The sequence below is a fragment of the Antedon mediterranea genome, chromosome 6 (assembly GCF_964355755.1).
Source record: "Antedon mediterranea chromosome 6, ecAntMedi1.1, whole genome shotgun sequence".
Lineage (NCBI taxonomy): Eukaryota > Metazoa > Echinodermata > Crinoidea > Comatulida > Antedonidae > Antedon > Antedon mediterranea.
Window position 1 is genome coordinate 1141875 of NC_092675.1, and position 19219 is coordinate 1161093.

General features: G+C 32.1%; 2 protein-coding genes across 10 annotated transcripts in view; one reads left to right on the plus strand and one right to left on the minus strand.

Annotated features, from left to right (window-relative positions):
* Window positions 1-588: 588 nt before the first annotated feature.
* Window positions 589-4805, minus strand: LOC140051605 (PDZ and LIM domain protein 3-like). The gene is made up of 5 exons (XM_072096870.1): window positions 4636-4805; window positions 3246-3394; window positions 2597-2765; window positions 1763-1974; window positions 589-1342 (listed from the first exon to the last, which is right to left on the minus strand). Exons 1-5 carry the CDS (start codon window positions 4732-4734, stop codon window positions 1165-1167), a joined length of 807 nt encoding a protein of 268 aa, XP_071952971.1. The 5' UTR covers window positions 4735-4805; the 3' UTR covers window positions 589-1164.
* A 970-nt stretch (window positions 4806-5775) lies between these two features.
* LOC140052333 (PDZ and LIM domain protein 5-like) overlaps window positions 5776-19219 on the plus strand; it is a 39119-nt gene continuing 25675 nt past the window's right edge. For 5 of the 9 annotated variants that reach the window (XM_072097849.1, XM_072097851.1, XM_072097852.1 and 2 more), the window contains exons 1-4: window positions 5777-5890; window positions 9179-9309; window positions 15806-15957; window positions 16455-16560. In XM_072097849.1, coding sequence (XP_071953950.1) covers window positions 9211-9309; window positions 15806-15957; window positions 16455-16560 — 357 coding nt within the window. In that variant the 5' untranslated portion in view covers window positions 5777-5890; window positions 9179-9210. Of the gene's footprint in view, window positions 5891-9178; window positions 9310-15805; window positions 15958-16454; window positions 16561-19219 lie in introns of all 9 variants that reach the window. The other 4 variants (XM_072097844.1, XM_072097845.1, XM_072097846.1 and 1 more) reach the window with 1 other exon arrangement.

Consider the following 19219-nt stretch of genomic DNA (forward strand, 5'->3'; position numbering starts at 1 on the left):
TTTACAATACTGTAAATTAAGCATATAAATATTATTTTGATGTTTTTAATTTAATTACCTTACTATGGCGTGCATCAATTCATGCATATATGGTAAGATGATAAACTAATAAGAAAACTTTCGACACTGACAAGATAATAATATGATTGTTCTTTCTATATATACTTTTTTTTCTTAAATGCCTTTAAATTACTGTTAGTGAATTTTCCATCTTTTAACACTAGACAAAGGGTACTGTGCCACCAAAGGCCTCATTCTTCTTCATGGCTGACGAAATATAAGTGGAGATATTATCAATGTTGCTGCAAAGTACAATATAAATATTAAGTCTGGATGCTACCTAAGATGAAGATGTTAAATGAGGTGGGTTTATTCTTTTAGACAACACACAGGCTTCAATGCTGAGCTCAACGAGTTTTTTCTTAATATTAGTAAAAAGATAAATATTTTGGCACATATGGCGTTTCATACGTATACTATTTTCAGACAAAAATCGAAATAAAACAAATAGATACAAAAAAGACAATGTATACAGACTTGGGGCAAGTCTAGAGCTCAACAACCGCATTGTTTTTAAAATGGATGCCATGCCATTACCGTATATTTTACAGTTTAGTAATAAAGATGAATACTCGAGGAATCACAATATAAACGACTATAGTTTTGTCTGTTTTTTATTTTGTTGGATAGTATGAGACAACACACCCCTACATAAACTCAATACCACCATACATAATCTTATTATACTGTGCTCCTTAAGTGGGTACATATTATTAAACTATTCAATAGCTAAAATATAAGAATAATACCTACCAGTAGATAAGGTTTTGAAAATAAAGCATACACAATATGTAATTACAAGGTTCGGTTGGGATTTTAAAATAGACAAAACAAATCATCACTGCAAATGATAACACTCGATGTACAATTATGTACAATTTTTTTTTATTTTAGCCTAAAAAATGCTATTCTAGAATTCCAGATTAATCATGGCTTTTAATGTCGTATTCTGATATCATTAACTGACTTTGGGACGTTTGCATTTTTAAGCACAATTCAACTAACTTTAAATAAGTTCGTGATTCAGAAAAAATAAACATTTTTTGGGGACTTTCCACTTCAGGATCAAATTCGTATTATTATATATACACAAATACTATAATATTAAAACTGATGACCTTCTTCTGTGAGCTGTTGGAGAATTCGGAATGATCGTGATTGGTTGATAGGATTATTTTGATGGTCTTCTAGGCCGGCAGGGTGAGGATTAGTATACTGAATCTGTGCCGCAGTTGGTAGGTGTATATAGGCGTCTTTATCAATTTCAATATTAGAATCATCTCTGCGAAAAATATAAAAAGTGTGCATAAAAAGCCGTCATTTTTAATAACAAGTTTTATAACAAAAAAAGATCAAACAATTTCACCTAGATTGTCATCTAATATTTCATTTCTCAGTTACCTCATTCTTAGGAAACTACCGATTCCTGATCGACTTTCATAGAAACTTTAAAAAAAACCTCTATCAATTAACTATCAATACATTTTAACATTTATAGGCCTATTGACCATCTTTCTAGAGCTTGACTTAAAATCAAACGAAATTAAATAAAGTCAAACATTTACCACTATTTACAGGGTCAGGAACTAAAATTAAGTTCTCAATACAGGAAAACTAGCTTTCTAAACGTTTAATAAGAATTAGAATCACAACTTTGAGGAAATAAAAACCTCTGTCAAATCTAGAAATGATCGCAACTTACTCTCCCAATTTTCCAGTAATCATTCCTTCTGTCTGTCCTCTAAAGGTGTCAGCAATATTATTTGCAGAGTAAAGACCCATTGGTGAATTGTATTGGTTATGGACGACAGTGGCGGTTCCTCCTAAAGCAGTTCCACGAAACGGCACCTTGGTAACGGGCGGCGCACGAGGAGGAGCTGTTTTCTTAAGAGGAGCTGGGAACATTGCATCTTTCTGGAAAGATAAAGATGCATTTACTTTTAGACCTTTCGCATTAGTAAAACTAATATACATTATCGAGTTATATAGTTCTTGTTGATCTACTTTTTGCGATACAAGTAATGGTCCTTCTAGTGTATTGCACGAACATTCATCAGCCACATGGCTACGCCTTTTTAAAGGCTAATAATTAGAACTGTAGGCCTTAGTTTGTTCTTTTAAGTTCAAATTAAGTCTCAATATTGTTTTGTAAATTAAATACATGGTGTTTCAACAGCTTCTTTTTAAACTAATAACAAATAATGTCTGAGTAGGCCTGCTTTAGTCCATGGTTTGAGGTAACAACATCATCCAAACAAATATCTAGAATAGATTTGGGAATGGCACCGTTCGATGACTTTTCACACGAAGCTTGAGTACGCCTATCAGTTGCATTGTGAATAATATTTGATATTTCGTTTATGGTGAAGGAAAAAGGTTACGTTGAAACTTACCCAACGTTTCATGCGTTATCATCGCACTTCTGATGTCAGCTTGGTTTGCCGAAATAACCCTTTTCCTTCACCATTAATGAAATTAATATTTGCTGGAACAAGATTTTTTCACTTTTATTGTATGTAATTACGTTCAAGCGTACCTGTCTGCTCGTTGTTGGAGACAATTCATAAACATGGCCAGGAGTTTCGTAGACTACTGTTCCTGCAGGAAAATATTCACGTGGTCCCATTGGTATCTTGTGCTTTTCCTTATTCTCAACTGGCTTAGGAACTACAGGCGGTGGAAGTGGTGAACTCAAACCAGAGCCTCTGTTATATGCCAAGAAATTAAACATTTTATGATTTCAAACATAAATTAATCATGTCATTATTCGATCATAGCTCGGTAACGAATCATTTACACTTTGGACTATCTCGTTTAATTCTAGGCATGGTTTTGTCGAAATAGGGTGACATATCTACCTATTACTCTTTTACTTTTATATGTTATCTTGTGAAAGAGAAACAGAGAAAAGAGAAGGAGAAACAATTTTAAAGCAAGTCTTCTTTTGATTTCGATCCTTCAAAATGAGGAAGTGGATGAGCCGGCTCGCCCCTCTCTAAATACTTACAACATGGTTATATTGTATTTGACAGTATTCTTGTCATTTTAATCCGTTTTTACCAACCTATGTCCAGGGTTGTAACTCAGGACTCGTTCAACTCAAATGAAACTTTGAGTTCATTATGCACGATGCATTATAAATCATCCTAAATCGATAAAGAATATTTAAATGACGTCGTACCAACCTTTCTAGGATCATTTTCAGGTTTGACGCTTGTTTGATGACTGTTTGTCCCTCAAGATGTGTCAGGTTGTACGTTTGTTGTCCATTAATACTTCGTACGATATCACCTGGTAAAATTTTGGCCCGATTTGCTTTGCCACCTGGAGTGGTCTATCATTAAAAAAAAAAATATGAATTGCATAATTATTGTTTATATATAAAATGTAATGTATTTCAAATTACGTTTACATCGTTCAATTTTTTAAAATTTTTATGACATGATGTTTTGTAGATATTAAAGATATCCTTTGTAGTAGAAGTTGGGACCGATGGTATTAAAAAAAAAATGTTTACAAAAATTATGCCCAACCAATTGATTAATTTTTGTACTGATTTTTGTTTGTATAGGCCCCCATGCTTTGAGTGCTTTCACAATTTTCCTCTTTCACCGACCTCTTTTTTTGGGCCACTCAGATGTGATTAGGCCTAAAATAAATGTAATTAAAACATGGAAACTTCGTGTTTCCAATTGTGTATAACAAAAATGACTTTCATAGCGATCAATGAATTACTTTTCAATTCCAGTATCATCAGAATGATTGTATAAAAGAATATGGAGTGAAAACATTTGTAAAGAAATCCTAAATTTTTCGCTCGAGGGCACATGTTCGAATCTTCTTCGAGTCTTTTTTTTAAAAATGAATTCATTTCGTTGATGAACTGCTCGTTATAGGTTCTCAAATATGTTTCTAATTATAGATCGATGTTGAAACATTATAGGCTTATGTCATATGTCATACAGCAGCAGCAGCAGGAAAAACAGTTAAGCAAAGAAACAAAATGAAATAAATAATAATTAAACACAAATCCATTTTCTAGATCTTTTGTAATTTGTGTTATGTCATACTTATTACCAAAAAAAGTAATTGTAGATTGAGTATTTTGAAATTTTGAAATCATGGCCCAATCCCGTCATAACAGACGATAAGTTCCAAAATATTATTTAGCATCATAAACATCATCATTTAAAAAATTGCACATTTTTAAGTTGGTAATAAAATCATACCCAAATAAAGAGACACATTCATAAAAAAAACCAGTTTTATAAGTAGGCCTATATTTACATGATCATGTTGTATTGACGATGTCACACGTCAGACAATGTTGTTTTTGAATCAATCAAAATGTAGAGACGACGCATAATAATGACGCGTACTGTCAAAGGCTGACGTATAATGTTTAAATGTTAAATTTACAGCCAGAAACCGAACACAGAATGGCATTTTCCCTGTTTAGACGCGTGTATTTTTATCTTTCGCTTCAAGGTATCCAATATTGTTCTTAAGTGTCATCTTTTAATTTGTAATGGTCACAACTGTCAGTTGAGAAAACTTTATAAATGCTGTCCTTACCTTTGAAATGCGTAATGGAGTGTTGAAGTCTTTTCCTCCAATTAGACGTAGTCCCCATGGCCCGGGCCCGGGGAGAGTAACTTCCATTGTTGTAGGCATTGTTAGGTTGTAAATTGTGCTCTCTTAGAGTGAAGAAGATGTAGATAGATACGAACGAAAGCTACACTCAGCTGCCCGACATACCGCGCGTACGTGGAATTCTTGCCAATCATGTCAAAGGTTAATGCAATATACATTGATAAGTTATGATCAGTTAATTAATACTGAAGTAAATAATTTAATATCATTTAATGTTATGTATAAAAGGTAAAATAATAGGTTATAGTACCGTAGTTACTAAGATATAAGCACTTTATAATGCCATTTATACATTTTACCTATCTGGATTCATGCCTGTAGGCCTATATCGCATTCTTTTTAATGGCATTATCACTGAAAAGGTGGAGGTAAGCAACCGAACATATTAATTATGCACTTTTGAACGGAAGTTTAAAATTAATCGAATATACATTGTGAAAAATAATGCAAATGGCGACGTACGGTTATAAAAAAGTTTATATGTAGTTTTTTTATTTATCTATGGTATTGCATTTTAATATTTGTTATAGCGCCCTCGAAAAAAATAAAAAATACTGGAAATACTGAGCTCGTTAAAAAAAACACTGGCATGTAGTGAATATTATTCATTGACATAAGACATTGGCACTCAATGCTATATGAAAAGTGCGTCAACATATCAAGAATACTAATACTGTACTACAAAGTTTACAATATATTAAAAAAAAATATGCTAAATATTGCCTACCATCACCCTCTGAAAAGAGTAGGGCTTACATAAATTCGATAATATAAAAATGTAAAACTTTTACAATTTTAATACAATTTAAAAATGCAAACAGTAATAATAGGTTTCTAAAAAAATCCTTTTTTCCCGTAATATTCTATTGTAACCCGCCCACCCCATCCTCCTCAAAATCTTCATAAAAGTACCAGTCCTCACTATTTTTTTTATATTTGCTTATAATTTGTTATTTATTATAATATTACTAACTTCAATATCGCATTATATTATTGAACCTGATATTATAAATTAAAAACTCATCTCATTGGTGGACAGACGTCATAATCACTCATGCGAAACATCTTCATCAGAGTTGTCGCCTGCCGCCGGGTGGGTTAAGTTTACACTTACATCATTGTATTGTCGGACAAATTATAAACAAGATCAGTTATTCATGACACTTTAATATACTTCGTGAGTAATCATAATGTAAATTTTACTTCTTTTAAATATTTTTTAGGCACCGGACAGTCGCATTTTCAGTCCTTAGATTAAAAAGGCGGCTAAGCCTATGGTTGTCAGCGCCAGCGGTAGTCTGTTTTTATTTTACAGGGCCCCTTTATCTACCGGCATCTATCTGTCCTCTGTATAGAGTAGATTTTGAGTAGCTTAGTAATTTTATATAAATAATCAACTTATTTCCAGATTTCCATAAAATTGTAACACCATTATAGTACATGGATTTCAATGCATTAAAAACAAAAAATATATAAGATTGAATTTCTATATTATTATTAATAATTTGTTTTGTTAAATCTAAAAGAGTGAGAGGGACAGTTTTTTAAGAGAGGGTGGAGGAGAGGATGGCAATGCAAGCAAAATTAGTCATTTTAAGTCAGTTCTTCAATCAGTTTATTCAATCAGTTTCTTCAACCAGTTTCTGATAAACATTGTTATATCTATTTGTTTTTGATTTTCTGGGGTTTCCCTAGTATAGTGTTTCCTTAGCCCATATAGTGTTTCCCCTAGCCCACAAAGTATTACTTTATGCCTAGTGTAGTGTGAATGGTCAATATATTATAGCCATATATGAAAAATACAGTAATGCACTACTATATATAATTGACCATCCATAGCATATTTTTAAAGATATACAGTAGTTGTGTTGTGTCTTTTTTTGTGATTAAATTCAGACACTACAAAAGAAGAGAAGATATTCCTAGAGAAAAACTTGTTTTTGTCACAATGAATAGAATATTTTATCAAAGGTAAAATAAAAGGGGAAATTTCACTTTAAAACCCATTCATAGGACAATAGGTTAGTCATTTAAATGGAGTTAGTACTGGTGTATCATTTTTTCATTTATTACAACCAAATACTAATGTAAAATCTTTGTAAGATCCATGCTGATTTTTTTTCTTTGCTAGATAGATAGATGTGATCTTGAATTGAACTGAATTAGTATTTTGTGCACACTTATAATTTTGTTGTGTACTTTAAACACTGGCTGTATCAGTGATTAGTTTGTGCGGTTGGCTCATTGTCGAACCTTTTTCCGGTATGAACTGTATTATTTCCTGTGCAACAGGTTGATGTGCTACCTCAACTCTGATGAATCTTTAACGTTTCTATGTATGTACAAAGAATGTCACATTTATTCTCTAATACCTTGCAGTACATTCTGTACTGTGAACTAATGCTTGGCGTCACCAGGAGAGGTGAAACTTAAATTTATTGCAATCAAGATATAAATACCACCAGGCTACAGTAATATGACATTTTATTTAAAAAATAAACAACATATAAAAAGTACAGAAATGTATCATTTACCGCCGAACCATAACTCTGTATAGTAGCAACTGGTTAGTTCAGATACCAGTACCAATAACTAGGCCTATTGAATTGAAAAATAACAATTGATAGCCTTTCATATTATCTTATTTATAGGTGGTTGATGTTGTTGGCCTAAACTTGATTGCTGTTATAACTGTTATTTACTCTGTGGCTTGTTCTAGCCATCAAGTTTATATTACTCAATATGTCTAGCCAATTTGTTTTTTTATTTGCTTGTGTTATCTATTGCTGTTGTTAAAAATAACCTTTTCTGTTGTTTTTAATTAGAAGTTCCAAAGTACTAATTGCCTTCAGCAGAGAGCTAAATCCTTGAAAATAAAATACCCATGACCTCTGTTTTATTGTGTGCTTAGTACATCACAAGGACCTCTAATTGTGATTTTCCATCCCATTTGCTTCACTTCAAATGCTCCATCCACACTAATATTCATTTTGTTTATCAATTGATTATTTATAGGGATTGGTTTAAACATGCTTGCTATGGTCATAATACTATACAGTAATTTAAAAAGGGCTTGAAAATATTCAATGGCTTGGAGTGATACTTTATAACACTCACCTGTGAAGAAATACTTATTTCAAATCTAGGCCGATGTGCCAAATACAGTAATGTACTTGTATTTTTGCATTCCAATACTGTTGGGTTGACAATTTTTTTATTTTTTCTGTCTCTATGTTAAATATAAATTTATTTTGCAAACTTGCAGAGTCGAAGGAATGCTTGATCAGATCAGAGTTTTTTAAGGACACCCTGTAAACTGATGATGATGATAATGACTGATTGTAATGTAAATGAACCCCATCCCTATATTATCCTCTTTTGCCTTATTTTTCTGCTATTTTTAGAGGAATAAATGAAATTGAAGTTTGTGATTGCCTGCCAGTTGTTTGCTGCTTCATTATACAGTACCATGTTTTAATATCAAACCGTAAACATCACTGAATATAGCCTGATACAATTGGTCATTAGGCCTACTGAATAATTTAAAAAGCAACTTGATAATTTATGTATGATTTACGCATTAAAAATGCTCGTTACTAAATTTGCATTACAAATGTCACTTGCTATTACTAATAAATACAACTCACTGACTGCAAAACTTCATGTAGAACTATTTAGATATTGTGGCAAATAAGATTTAAATATTTTAAAAAAACTGACAATATACAGTACAACAAACCAATATTGTTTTCCTTCCTTTATAAAATAAATTATTTCCAGTTTCTTTATAAGTCCCTTTCATTTAAAAACAGAATGTTGGTACGGTAACCAAGCTTGCCATTCACACACTGTGATGGAGAGCTGCTTTTTTGAATAAAATTAAAATATATTTTGTTAGCCGGGGACGTTACTAAAACATAATTTTCAGATACTATTACTGTATATACATTTTGTTGCACAGTCTACCGAATAATAATAGACCTTTAGAAAAAGCATAGAGATATTATATTTTGTCCACAAAATGTTGGTTTAAAAAAAGGGTATGTACAGTATAAGTATGACATAAGTTAGAGCAAAAATCACAATTAAAACTGCTATTTATTTAGGGATTTTACAAAGATTAAAATAATTGTTTCTTTACAAAAGCACCACTGTTGTATGACGTATTTTGGTGTTGACTCATGTCTTAGCCTTTTCATGTAGGTATTTACTCAAGACTTACAGTGACCATCATTCGTTCATCAAACATCCTAAAAATAGGAACATTTTAGCTAGGAACATTCCATCCAATTGAAAGCTGAGTTGTCACAGGCCAGGGCTTCCCTATCTATTAATTTTTCATGAAGCTAGGGAGTCGGCTTGAAACCACTTCCTGTCGACATTCTTTGCATTCCAAGGAGTCATTTATGGTGTGGTCTGTTCTGAGTGTAACTCCCTTCAATGCTTCTTCTCTCTTCCCCTTCAGAAGAGAAGGATCAGCAATAATTTCTTGTGGATATGGACCGAGCTCTCCAAGTGATAATACCAGGCCCGGGACCATGGGGGTTCCGACTAGCCGGTGGCAAGGACTTCAACACTCCTTTACAAATTTCAAAGGTAAGTAATTTTGATATTTTAATGATTTTATAAGCTCATTGAACGAGATCATGTCTTCCATATTTTGCACATTGAAGTATTTAAGTCACTAGCCTGTTGTTGATAAGGTGGATCAAATCCATCTCAGTGTCCTTCATGGTAATGATAATATTGGATTACTTTAAATTTGAGAATAAGTTGCTAAAACATACATAAACTCTGATGATGTCTGTATTCCATTATTTACTGATATGACGGATATGACATATCCAAGTTGCTTTAGTGATGTTTTATGTGTTTGTAATACATTTCATAACACATGTAGACATTTTAGTTTTTTCCATTTTGTAATTTTTGGGTTTTTTCCATTACATACTGTTGGTCATTTTATGTATTAGCAATATGTCTCAATCCACCTATTATTGAATTCAAGTTCACGTGAACCTACATACAAAACAACAACAAGTCCCTTTTTGTATTCAATGTATGCAATGACTGTTCAATCTTTCTGTTTGATTATTCATTTGTATATTATTGTATAATAATTATGTATGGTATTATATATTGAGTTGACTTCAGCCAAGATGATACAATATAATATTCTTCCCCTGTTTCTTCAGGCATTAAATTAGGCAGTAGACTGGTGCACATTATTATTAACAATTCCTTAATTTTTTTGCACTTTCAAATGTGAATTGTTAATAATAATAATTTCCTTTTTTATAGCGCCATTCCAACAATCATTGTTCATGACGCTGTGGACATATTACATTTTGTGATGTTACACTTTACAACTACATGCTTCTCCTCCTACTGTAAAGGTCATGTTATTTTGGTGCTGACATTTTTAGAGCTCATTCATCTGTCTATGACAGTGGATGCATGAACTAGTACACCTAGTACATTGCCGATATTATGACTGGATTACGGTTTTCGTAACCGGTTGGCCACTTGTTAATATTGTTCCCCCTTGTATTAATTATGAATAGATTAATACTGGACTGGTTAATTTAGTATCTTCTAAGTAGCTTGATTTATTTACTAAATAGTAAGTTTGAAATTTAAGATAATATCCACACCACCATTGAATTCACGCTTTTCTTTTTTTTTTTGCTGTACAATTTTTCTTCATAACATCGATTTCAGGTTCCTTATTATAAAAATGAGTCATTTGTTACAACAACAAAAATGTTATTTTTTATCCAAAATAACTTAAACTGAAATTCTCCTGATTATAAAGTACTTAAAAGTAGACTAGATTGTAGCCATGCTTGAATTGAATTTATAACAATCTTAATAAAACTAAGGAGATTCAACAAAATGCACTTTTCATTTAATAACATTTTACTAAAAAAATTATGACAATATTTTTTTATTGCATTATCTTAGATAATTCATAGAATTATCCATTTATGACAAGTAGAGATATCGTTCTATGGTCATGAACCGTAAAATAAGCTGGTTGTCTATTAATTTTTTAGCAATTAACATTGTTTTAACATCCATTTATCATACACAAGTGACTCATTGAAGGGGAACTGAAAACTGGGTATAAATAATATATATGTAATGATTATTATAAATTTATTAAAATTAAAGTAAATTTAAATAGGTGCTGTTTAACTGTTTTTTAACCATCACTGGTGGTCGCAGTGCAATTGCCTAGCATTGGAGGGCTAAACCAGGATCATTTGTTTGCGTTACAGGCCTTGTCTAAAAAAAATTGCATTCCTCAATACATTCAGGGGTGCTTTACTGTAGTGTTCTGTTTGTATTTTGGGGTGTAGACCAAATTTAAGCGTGTTGTAAATCACACACCTCAAGGGCAGATTAGGAGTATGTTACAGTAGGTGAGTAATCGCACTTGCTCCCCTTAAAAGACAAGGCCTGGCGTTTCACCACTGACTGGTCATGCCATGTCTTCACAATAATACAGTACAGTACTAAATAGGTATTGAGTGGTAGATGTATGTAGACCAGTATGATTTCCTCTTCCTATATCTACAGTTACCTGTGTGGGTTACCTATTGGAAACCAATGGGTAGACAACATCCTCAATTGATAGATAGTTAGTTGGTTCAGAGTGTTCAAATATCAACCACAAGCAGTTTTTTAGATTTCTGTATACAGTATGCCAAAACACATTTTTATAACTATATTAAATGTACAGTATAAAGGTAGTTTCATTCTGAATTTTAAAAATATACATATTTATATATTAAATACTGTATTGAGATTTAGGCCTAGAGATATTATCACATCTGATCATGCTGTATACTAAATTCTAAGCCAAATTTACTAAACATATGTGCCATTTTTAGGTGAACCACTAACTACTTTATTAACTGTATGTGTAACAACACTACACTACAACACAGCAGTCAACACCAGTAAAACTTGTGCTTAAAGCCCCATTCCCTACGTTTTTTAGATCTAATTTAAGATCACAAACTATATTTAATGTAAAAATAATACTATATGGTCCTATTGCGATAACTTTTTTCGTCTTTAAACGGTTAAAAATGTGAAAAATAAATCGATTTTAATAATTATAGCGGCCCGCTATAAATCCCAAAATGCATTGCGCGCGGATTGATATTGTTGTTTTTCACCTGTAATTCGCCCACTTTTCGATCGATCGTGAAGCCAAAACAAATGGAAGACTCCTAACTTTTCAGCGAAAATACCGGGTTTTCCCCAATTTTTATCAACGGAGTCTGGCAAAAATAGAAAGACAATTAATGCAGCAACTATACAACGTCAGGCTAGGTATATAGCTAGCGTACGATGTTCGTACGTTACCGATGTTTACCAGCTAGGCCTACAAAACTAAGCCTAGCTAGGCTAGGCCTGAGACCGTCCACGAGAGGTCGATCGCCGCGAGCTACTTAGGTAGTGCATTGTTTCTCACTTTTTATCATAATTTACCATAAAACGTACATTTAAGACAAGGAATGACATGGTTTAATGTTTTTAAAGTGATATATATGTATTATTTTCCAAAAAACGTCCAAAATTGCAGGGAAGGGGTCTTTAACTGTACAATATTTTGTTCAATGTGCTCATCAGTAACAGTGTACAGTTCTGTATAGCTTCATTTAAAAGATCAGATTTTATCTTATGCGGTTTTCTTTGTCATGAGTTAATCTCATTGTTGATTATTTCTTGGTAGTTTTTGTATTAGTAAATGTATTGTGTTTGTCGCCATTTATCACCTATTTCATATTAGTCATAACTATAAAAGCTAATTGCTAACTAAACTCTTGACAGGTCTATATTTATTGTGAAGGTAATATCTATCTTGCCAAATATTGATAATATACATAAGGGGCTACTTGGTTGATCTCCTAATTACACCCTGGGAGATAGTATCTATTATTTGTATCTACATACTATGTATACCATACTGAACCTATCTCATTCTAAACCATAGAGGGACCGTTAATCACACCTTTTGTTTTTAAGCCACCTTGTAAATCCCCCAATGTGTTTAGAACAGAGATTATCCTTTTAATGAAACATATTTTTTAGACAAATTTCTTTGGAAAGGCCAAACAAAGGTTTGGCATTTTTCGGCCATCCTTTACATGTACTGTAAATAACACATTCAGGTTGCAGAAAGGTCGAAGATACCCCTCCTGTGAACGACAGACTTGTGTTTTCTATTTGAATAGGAAGATTTAACTTGATAGAGTATTAAAACTATTGCAGCTAGAATTCCACACCCAATGTGTGACTTTAACTGCCTCTTGTCTATTCATTTCCTTGTTGTACACATAATAGTTGAACTTGACATCATTTTCACTTTCTACATAATCACCCACCATACTATGTTCTGTACCATATCCTTATATGGCATTGTCAATGTAATACAGTAATAGACAAGGTAATTTACTAGTAACAGAATACATCCTGTTTGATGTTAGGGTCAGTAAATACAGTACAACCAAAACAGCAAATGCCCTATAGTAATTTATAAATTACATTAACATATTGAATCCCTATTCAGTAAAAACTATTATAACCACGGAGGTATACCTCCATGTTATAATAACATATACCTACTGTATGTTTCCTTATCAGTTAATTGGTTTAATTTGCATAATTTTTGCATTTTCTCTCAGTTTAAGGATTCGGGGTCTATCTAATTCTAAGCCTGCTATCGGCTTTTTGTAAATATTTTGGAAATTGTTTGTGATGTGCTAGACCAGTGAATGATGCATGAAGTGATGTATAAAATCTATTTTATACACCCATGAATATATTATCTACAGGAAATGTTTTTCTGATATTCAGTGTTTCAAATATAACCATCCAGCTATCATTTTCTAATCTAATTAAAACTTTAAAGAAAACCATGCTTTTATTAAATATAGTATTAAAATACTTTAAAAAAACCTTCATCAGACGGAAATTCAGATTAAAAATTAAAAGTAAAACAAGGGCAAAATAGAACAATTCCTAAGAATTGAGAACTGCTAAGATTTTAGGACCCTGTATTAAAACCAGTGAATTTTCTGCTGAATTTTAATGGAAAAAACAGACATTTTTTTTCAAATAGCAAACAGGTAAATTACTCATGCTTCAAACATTTCATAAAACATCTAAATCACTATCCCTAGTACTGTGGTCATTGATCTGGTTCCTGTCTGTGTTCAGTATAGGGAAACATATGCCATTATGATTTTAAACCACTTTTATAATGGTTGTTTGTGCATTTTGGGGGATTTTCTTTGAATTTGAGTTATGGTATTTAATACCTGGATTAACTTTAGGATATATTGACCAGGATGATGAAAAAGATTACTAAATAAAATCATTTAATTATTATGGTTTTATCATCATAATAGAAGAATTATACTTTTTTTAACTTTTGAGATTAAGAAATGAATCATTTTGTTTCAACCACAAATACACTAGTCTTGTTTTGTTTCTCATCTTGTAGGTTTTATGTCCCGTTTTCATTGTCACAAGTGTCATCATAGAGGAAGAGGATCTCCACCCTCTGCTTTTGAAATGTTTTTTTTTAATCATTATTATTTTATTTTTTGTACGAATTTACTGTTTGTATACAAAATGGTGAACAGCTATTATTGGTCAACAAATGGTCAACAGCTATTATTGGTCAACAAATGGTCAACAGCTATTATTGGTCAACAAATGGTCAACAGCTATTATTGGTCAACAAATGGTCAACAGCTATTATTGGTCAACAAATGGTCAACAGCTATTATTTATCTGAAAGCAAATTTATATAGAGAAAAAAAACCATGTATTTAGAAACATATTACACAAAGTTCAAGGAATTGTAAAAATTAGCTCTTTATTTTACCATGTTTAGGCGTGGCCCTGCCCCGCCCCTCTTCCTAAGATCCTAGATCTCTCCAACTGATTCTGTTTTGATTGAACACTACACAAATTGTTGTATGTATAAAAAATGTTAAATGAAATGTGAGGAAACAGTATTATATTTTCTAATTAATGAAACCACTGTTAATAAAGCAGATTGAATTTCAAAACCAACAACAATCCAGTAACTCTATTAATTTTTAGTTTTAAATTGTATTGATCATCATAAATGTTAATGGCAGCAGAATGGCTAAAAAATTGGTTTTTGTATAAAGTCACTGAGGTGTGAAGATTTTGCAAATTGTTGAATTCTTCATCCATTAGTTCCAGGTGGAGACCTTTGTATAATAAATCTTTGTAAAGATTTTAAGGTGGATTCAATTCAGTTTGTCCTTGTATCTTTACAGCTTACAATTAGTGGGCCATACAGACAATCCTGTATTGTAAAGCTAGAATATTTAATTGGCATTTCAACAACACCTGAATTTACTTATGAATTGAATATACAATTTTCAGTGATCTCCACCACACAAATATCTGTATTATATACACACATAAAGTGTACCATTTTGATTACATTTGCTGAAATGAACGCGTGACTGTTACGCCTATTCCTTGTTGTTCACATTCAATCTTTTAACTCATGTTCTCCCCCAATCAACGCATAAACATTTATCATACTGCTACTCAGAGAAACTAAAATGATGAACCTAACTTGTAAAATGGATAAGCAATATGTCTCCCTAAGGCTCTGTCTACACTATCAAACTAGTTTGACAAAAAAGTGTGATATGCCCAAATATGGTAGTGATATCACATCATCATGTCCATATACTGTATGGGCACATCACATTTTGTTGTCACATAAAGTTTGATAGTGTAGACAGAGCTTAAGAGATGATGATGGTAATATTGTATGCTTGGGTGTGTTGCCCATTAGTGTAGGGTGTGCAACACTTTGTTTAGGAATTATCGCTGTTGGCACATTTTTTCCTCTGTAAAATCTTTTAAAAAAACCATAATTATACATCATTGAATTGAAGAAGCACTGAGGATGTAAAAACAGGTCCTTATGTCTGATAATTTATTTAAAACTATTATGTTTCAAGATATTTAATCATACCTGGGCCATAATATAATCATAACATCGCATTCAACCTCTCTATAGGTAACCCCTGGAGGCAAAGCAGCCAAACAAAATCTGTACCCAAATGATATTGTGACCTCTATTGATGGTGAGGATACCAGCTCTATGACCCATCTTGAAGCGCAAAACAAAATTAAGCTAGCCACTGGAGATCTTGCTTTAAACATTCAAAGGTAAGTACAGTATAGCTTTTTATGTTCCTACTAAAAGGACTATTACACTAAAAATAATAATATTCAACTTTATTTGGTAATGTTTACTTTAAAGAGTATAGTTTAAGATAGGAGCTTAAATTAAGCCCTTATTGGTGCTAAAGAACCTTTTAAGATAGGAGCTTTATTATATATATTATAAATTAAGCCCTTTTATTGGTGCTAAAGAACCTTTTTTATAGTGTTGAAAGATATAAAACCATGGAGAGAAAAAAATGGATAAACAAACATTTGAAACCTAAAATTATCCCTTAATTGCAATATCTACATTATTTCAAGAATAAATTGTAATAATTAATTTAGTATGTTTGTTTTTTTTGGCAATTATTTCTCTTACGGTACTTACATCTTCTACACCATGTATTTCATGTTGGATTATGAATTATAGTATTTCTTGATTGGAATTCTATGTTAATTAGAGGGTCTGTGATTATTTGTAAACTTCTGTTTATTTGTAGAACTGGTGAGGCAAGAATTTGGAAGCCGACTACTACAAGGATTGAACCCCAAGCACCAAACGAAGGTCCGGCTTTTAAAGTGTCTCTTGCAGCTAACAAACAACCAGTAAGTTGATTTTTATTAGATAGTAAATATATAGGTCAGATTATAATGTACTACATGTATCATTAAAAAATTAGTGGCTACTAAAATTATCAGTTATACATTTTAATAAAACGATTTGCAGTATTATGCTGTTACTGCAGACAATTTGATCAAACTTTTGGAAGGTTTGCATAGGAAAATGAATATGTTGATATAAAGTCTATTTCGTTCCTGCTTACCTGGATAAACTGAAAATATAGCCCTCTCTTTCCGAAGAGAGGATACAATTAGGAATTACGTATACAGTAGTTCTGAAAAGAACTGTTGAATTTCTCAACATTTCGATCAATATACTTTGATCGTTCTCAAGAGTGAGAATTCTCCATATTGCTACTAACATGAGTACTATTAAGCCCACCCCAAATTTGGTAGTGTGTGTTTGCATGCACTTAGTGTTTGAACTTGTGAATATGGCTTAAAATAATAACTATCTATTATCCCCTAGTATAAGCCCACTAGCCCCATCCCAAACTTGCTTTTGAAGGGGAAGATAGTACCCACATACCTACCTACTATAATTATTATTTCTAAAAAGGTAAACGTTGTTTGAAAGCAGTATCAGTCAGGCTTAATGTGATCTATTCTACATTGAGAAATTAACATGTAATATGTCCATGCTCAATCAACCATATGCAAAATACTGACAGTAGAATTAAATGAGATTTGTTTATATTTAGTATACTCTGCAGTTAAACTAATTGAAATGGATTTAGTTACTGTATGCCATATGAATATACATCCATTAATATCGAGTGCATTACATTCATTGTATTAAAATATACCATGATATTATGATTAGACTTTTTTCGTTTGCTGCCAATCATTATTTTCCAATTTTTTGATAAAAATTAGGACTCAATTTCTGTTAGGAATATGTGTTCTGAACCACCTAGACAATCAGCAGGCCTACATTTTTCCTGGTAGGCTACAGAGTTTCAGAAGCATTTTTGTAACTAGCCAGTACGAGTGAAAAAAGAAAGAAATTAAGAAACTAAGTTTTTAAACTCCAAATTTATAATCAATAAACTGTTTTAAGCACATAGCTTTTTCTAGTAATGATAAAGTACCATTTGTTCTTAAGATTTTCAATGACACTCCAAATTGATCTCTGATAAAGACTATACACAATTGTTTATTTAACCTTCGATAATCAATGGAATTAAAAATGGTGTTCTTAGGGCGCGTTTATACAACACGCTATTACAGGCATTTCAACATGCCTACGAGAAGTGTGTTGTATAACATCGAAGAGATTCCGTGTAATGAGATTTTAATTGCAAAATGGCTACTTGGCGGAAAATTAAAATTAAAATTTTGTGGATTCCCGGTTGCTGTTGGTGTGTTGGAAGTGTCCTCAGGGTATTGTTTTGACCTCTCGTTAAATAAAAGTATGTGCTGTGAAAATGTTGACCAAATCTAGTAGATAATTGTGCATTTTTGGATATTTTAACCGATTTAGCACTTACATTAACGCTAATCAAATGTTAGCATAATTTAGCAAAATGTGGCATAGTTTTATACTAATTCTAAAACATTTTTTTTTTCTAATTTCAAAAGCAGATTTAAAAAATCAATAACTGAATATACTAAATTTGTAACGAAATCATCCTTTATTAAAATCCTTAATAAACTCATATAATTCATAATGCATTTGAGTATATACAACTTAGGATTATGAACTATGGTATAACACGGTATTACGATTTAATATATAACTCCAAGGTTTTTTTGCGGGGTTTACCTCGGCCTGTGCAACACGCTAACAATTAAAGACGTGTTCAAATTTAGGGTGTTGTATAAACACAGCCTTAGTCAGTAATATAATTCGGTATAATTCTGAATCAATTTCATAAAATTCAGTTAGGCCTATATTGATGTCTTACTGTTGAACGTATTTGAAATATGATCTAATAATTAATTTTTGTCATAATTCAATGATATGCCCATGAGGTAGCTATCATATAATGATATGATATAGTTTGTTAATTAAATCATAGTAATGATTCAGATGTTGTAGGCCTAATATTAAATTGGATTACAGGAATTCGTAGCATATAAATAGGGGTGTAAATTTGTACTTTTTAAGAGTATACTTCTGTAACCTTGCCTGGTTCCTTGCTGTGGATTCTAAAGCTACCATAAATGCTCGGTCTGTGTTTATGGCCATTTGCAGACTACAGTATATGCTGGAAAGAATGTAAACCTAGACACTACATCACAGTGTGTGTTCTATGTCCACTGTGAGGCGGACAACTTGTACCAAGTTCAAGTGTAATTTTTCCTCACCTTGATACCCTCTATTACCCAGCAGGATTCATGTTCTTAGAGCTTTCCAGGGCCTGGCAGCTGATATAATTCAATTTACTGTTTCCATAGCAATATGTGGTCTTGCATATTGTTTTATTGATTTTTGTTTTACTTAGTGCCCAGGATTAAGGATAAAGTTCAAAGTATATCTATCGTATTATGTTAATAATTCAGAAGGAATAGCTCATGTACTAACTGCCCTTTATAGTTAATAGTATATGCTGGCGGTTGATGGGGTCTTCTTAACAATATTGAAAGAAAAGAAAATACACAAACGACTGTATTGGAGGAAAAATGTTATAATAACAACGCA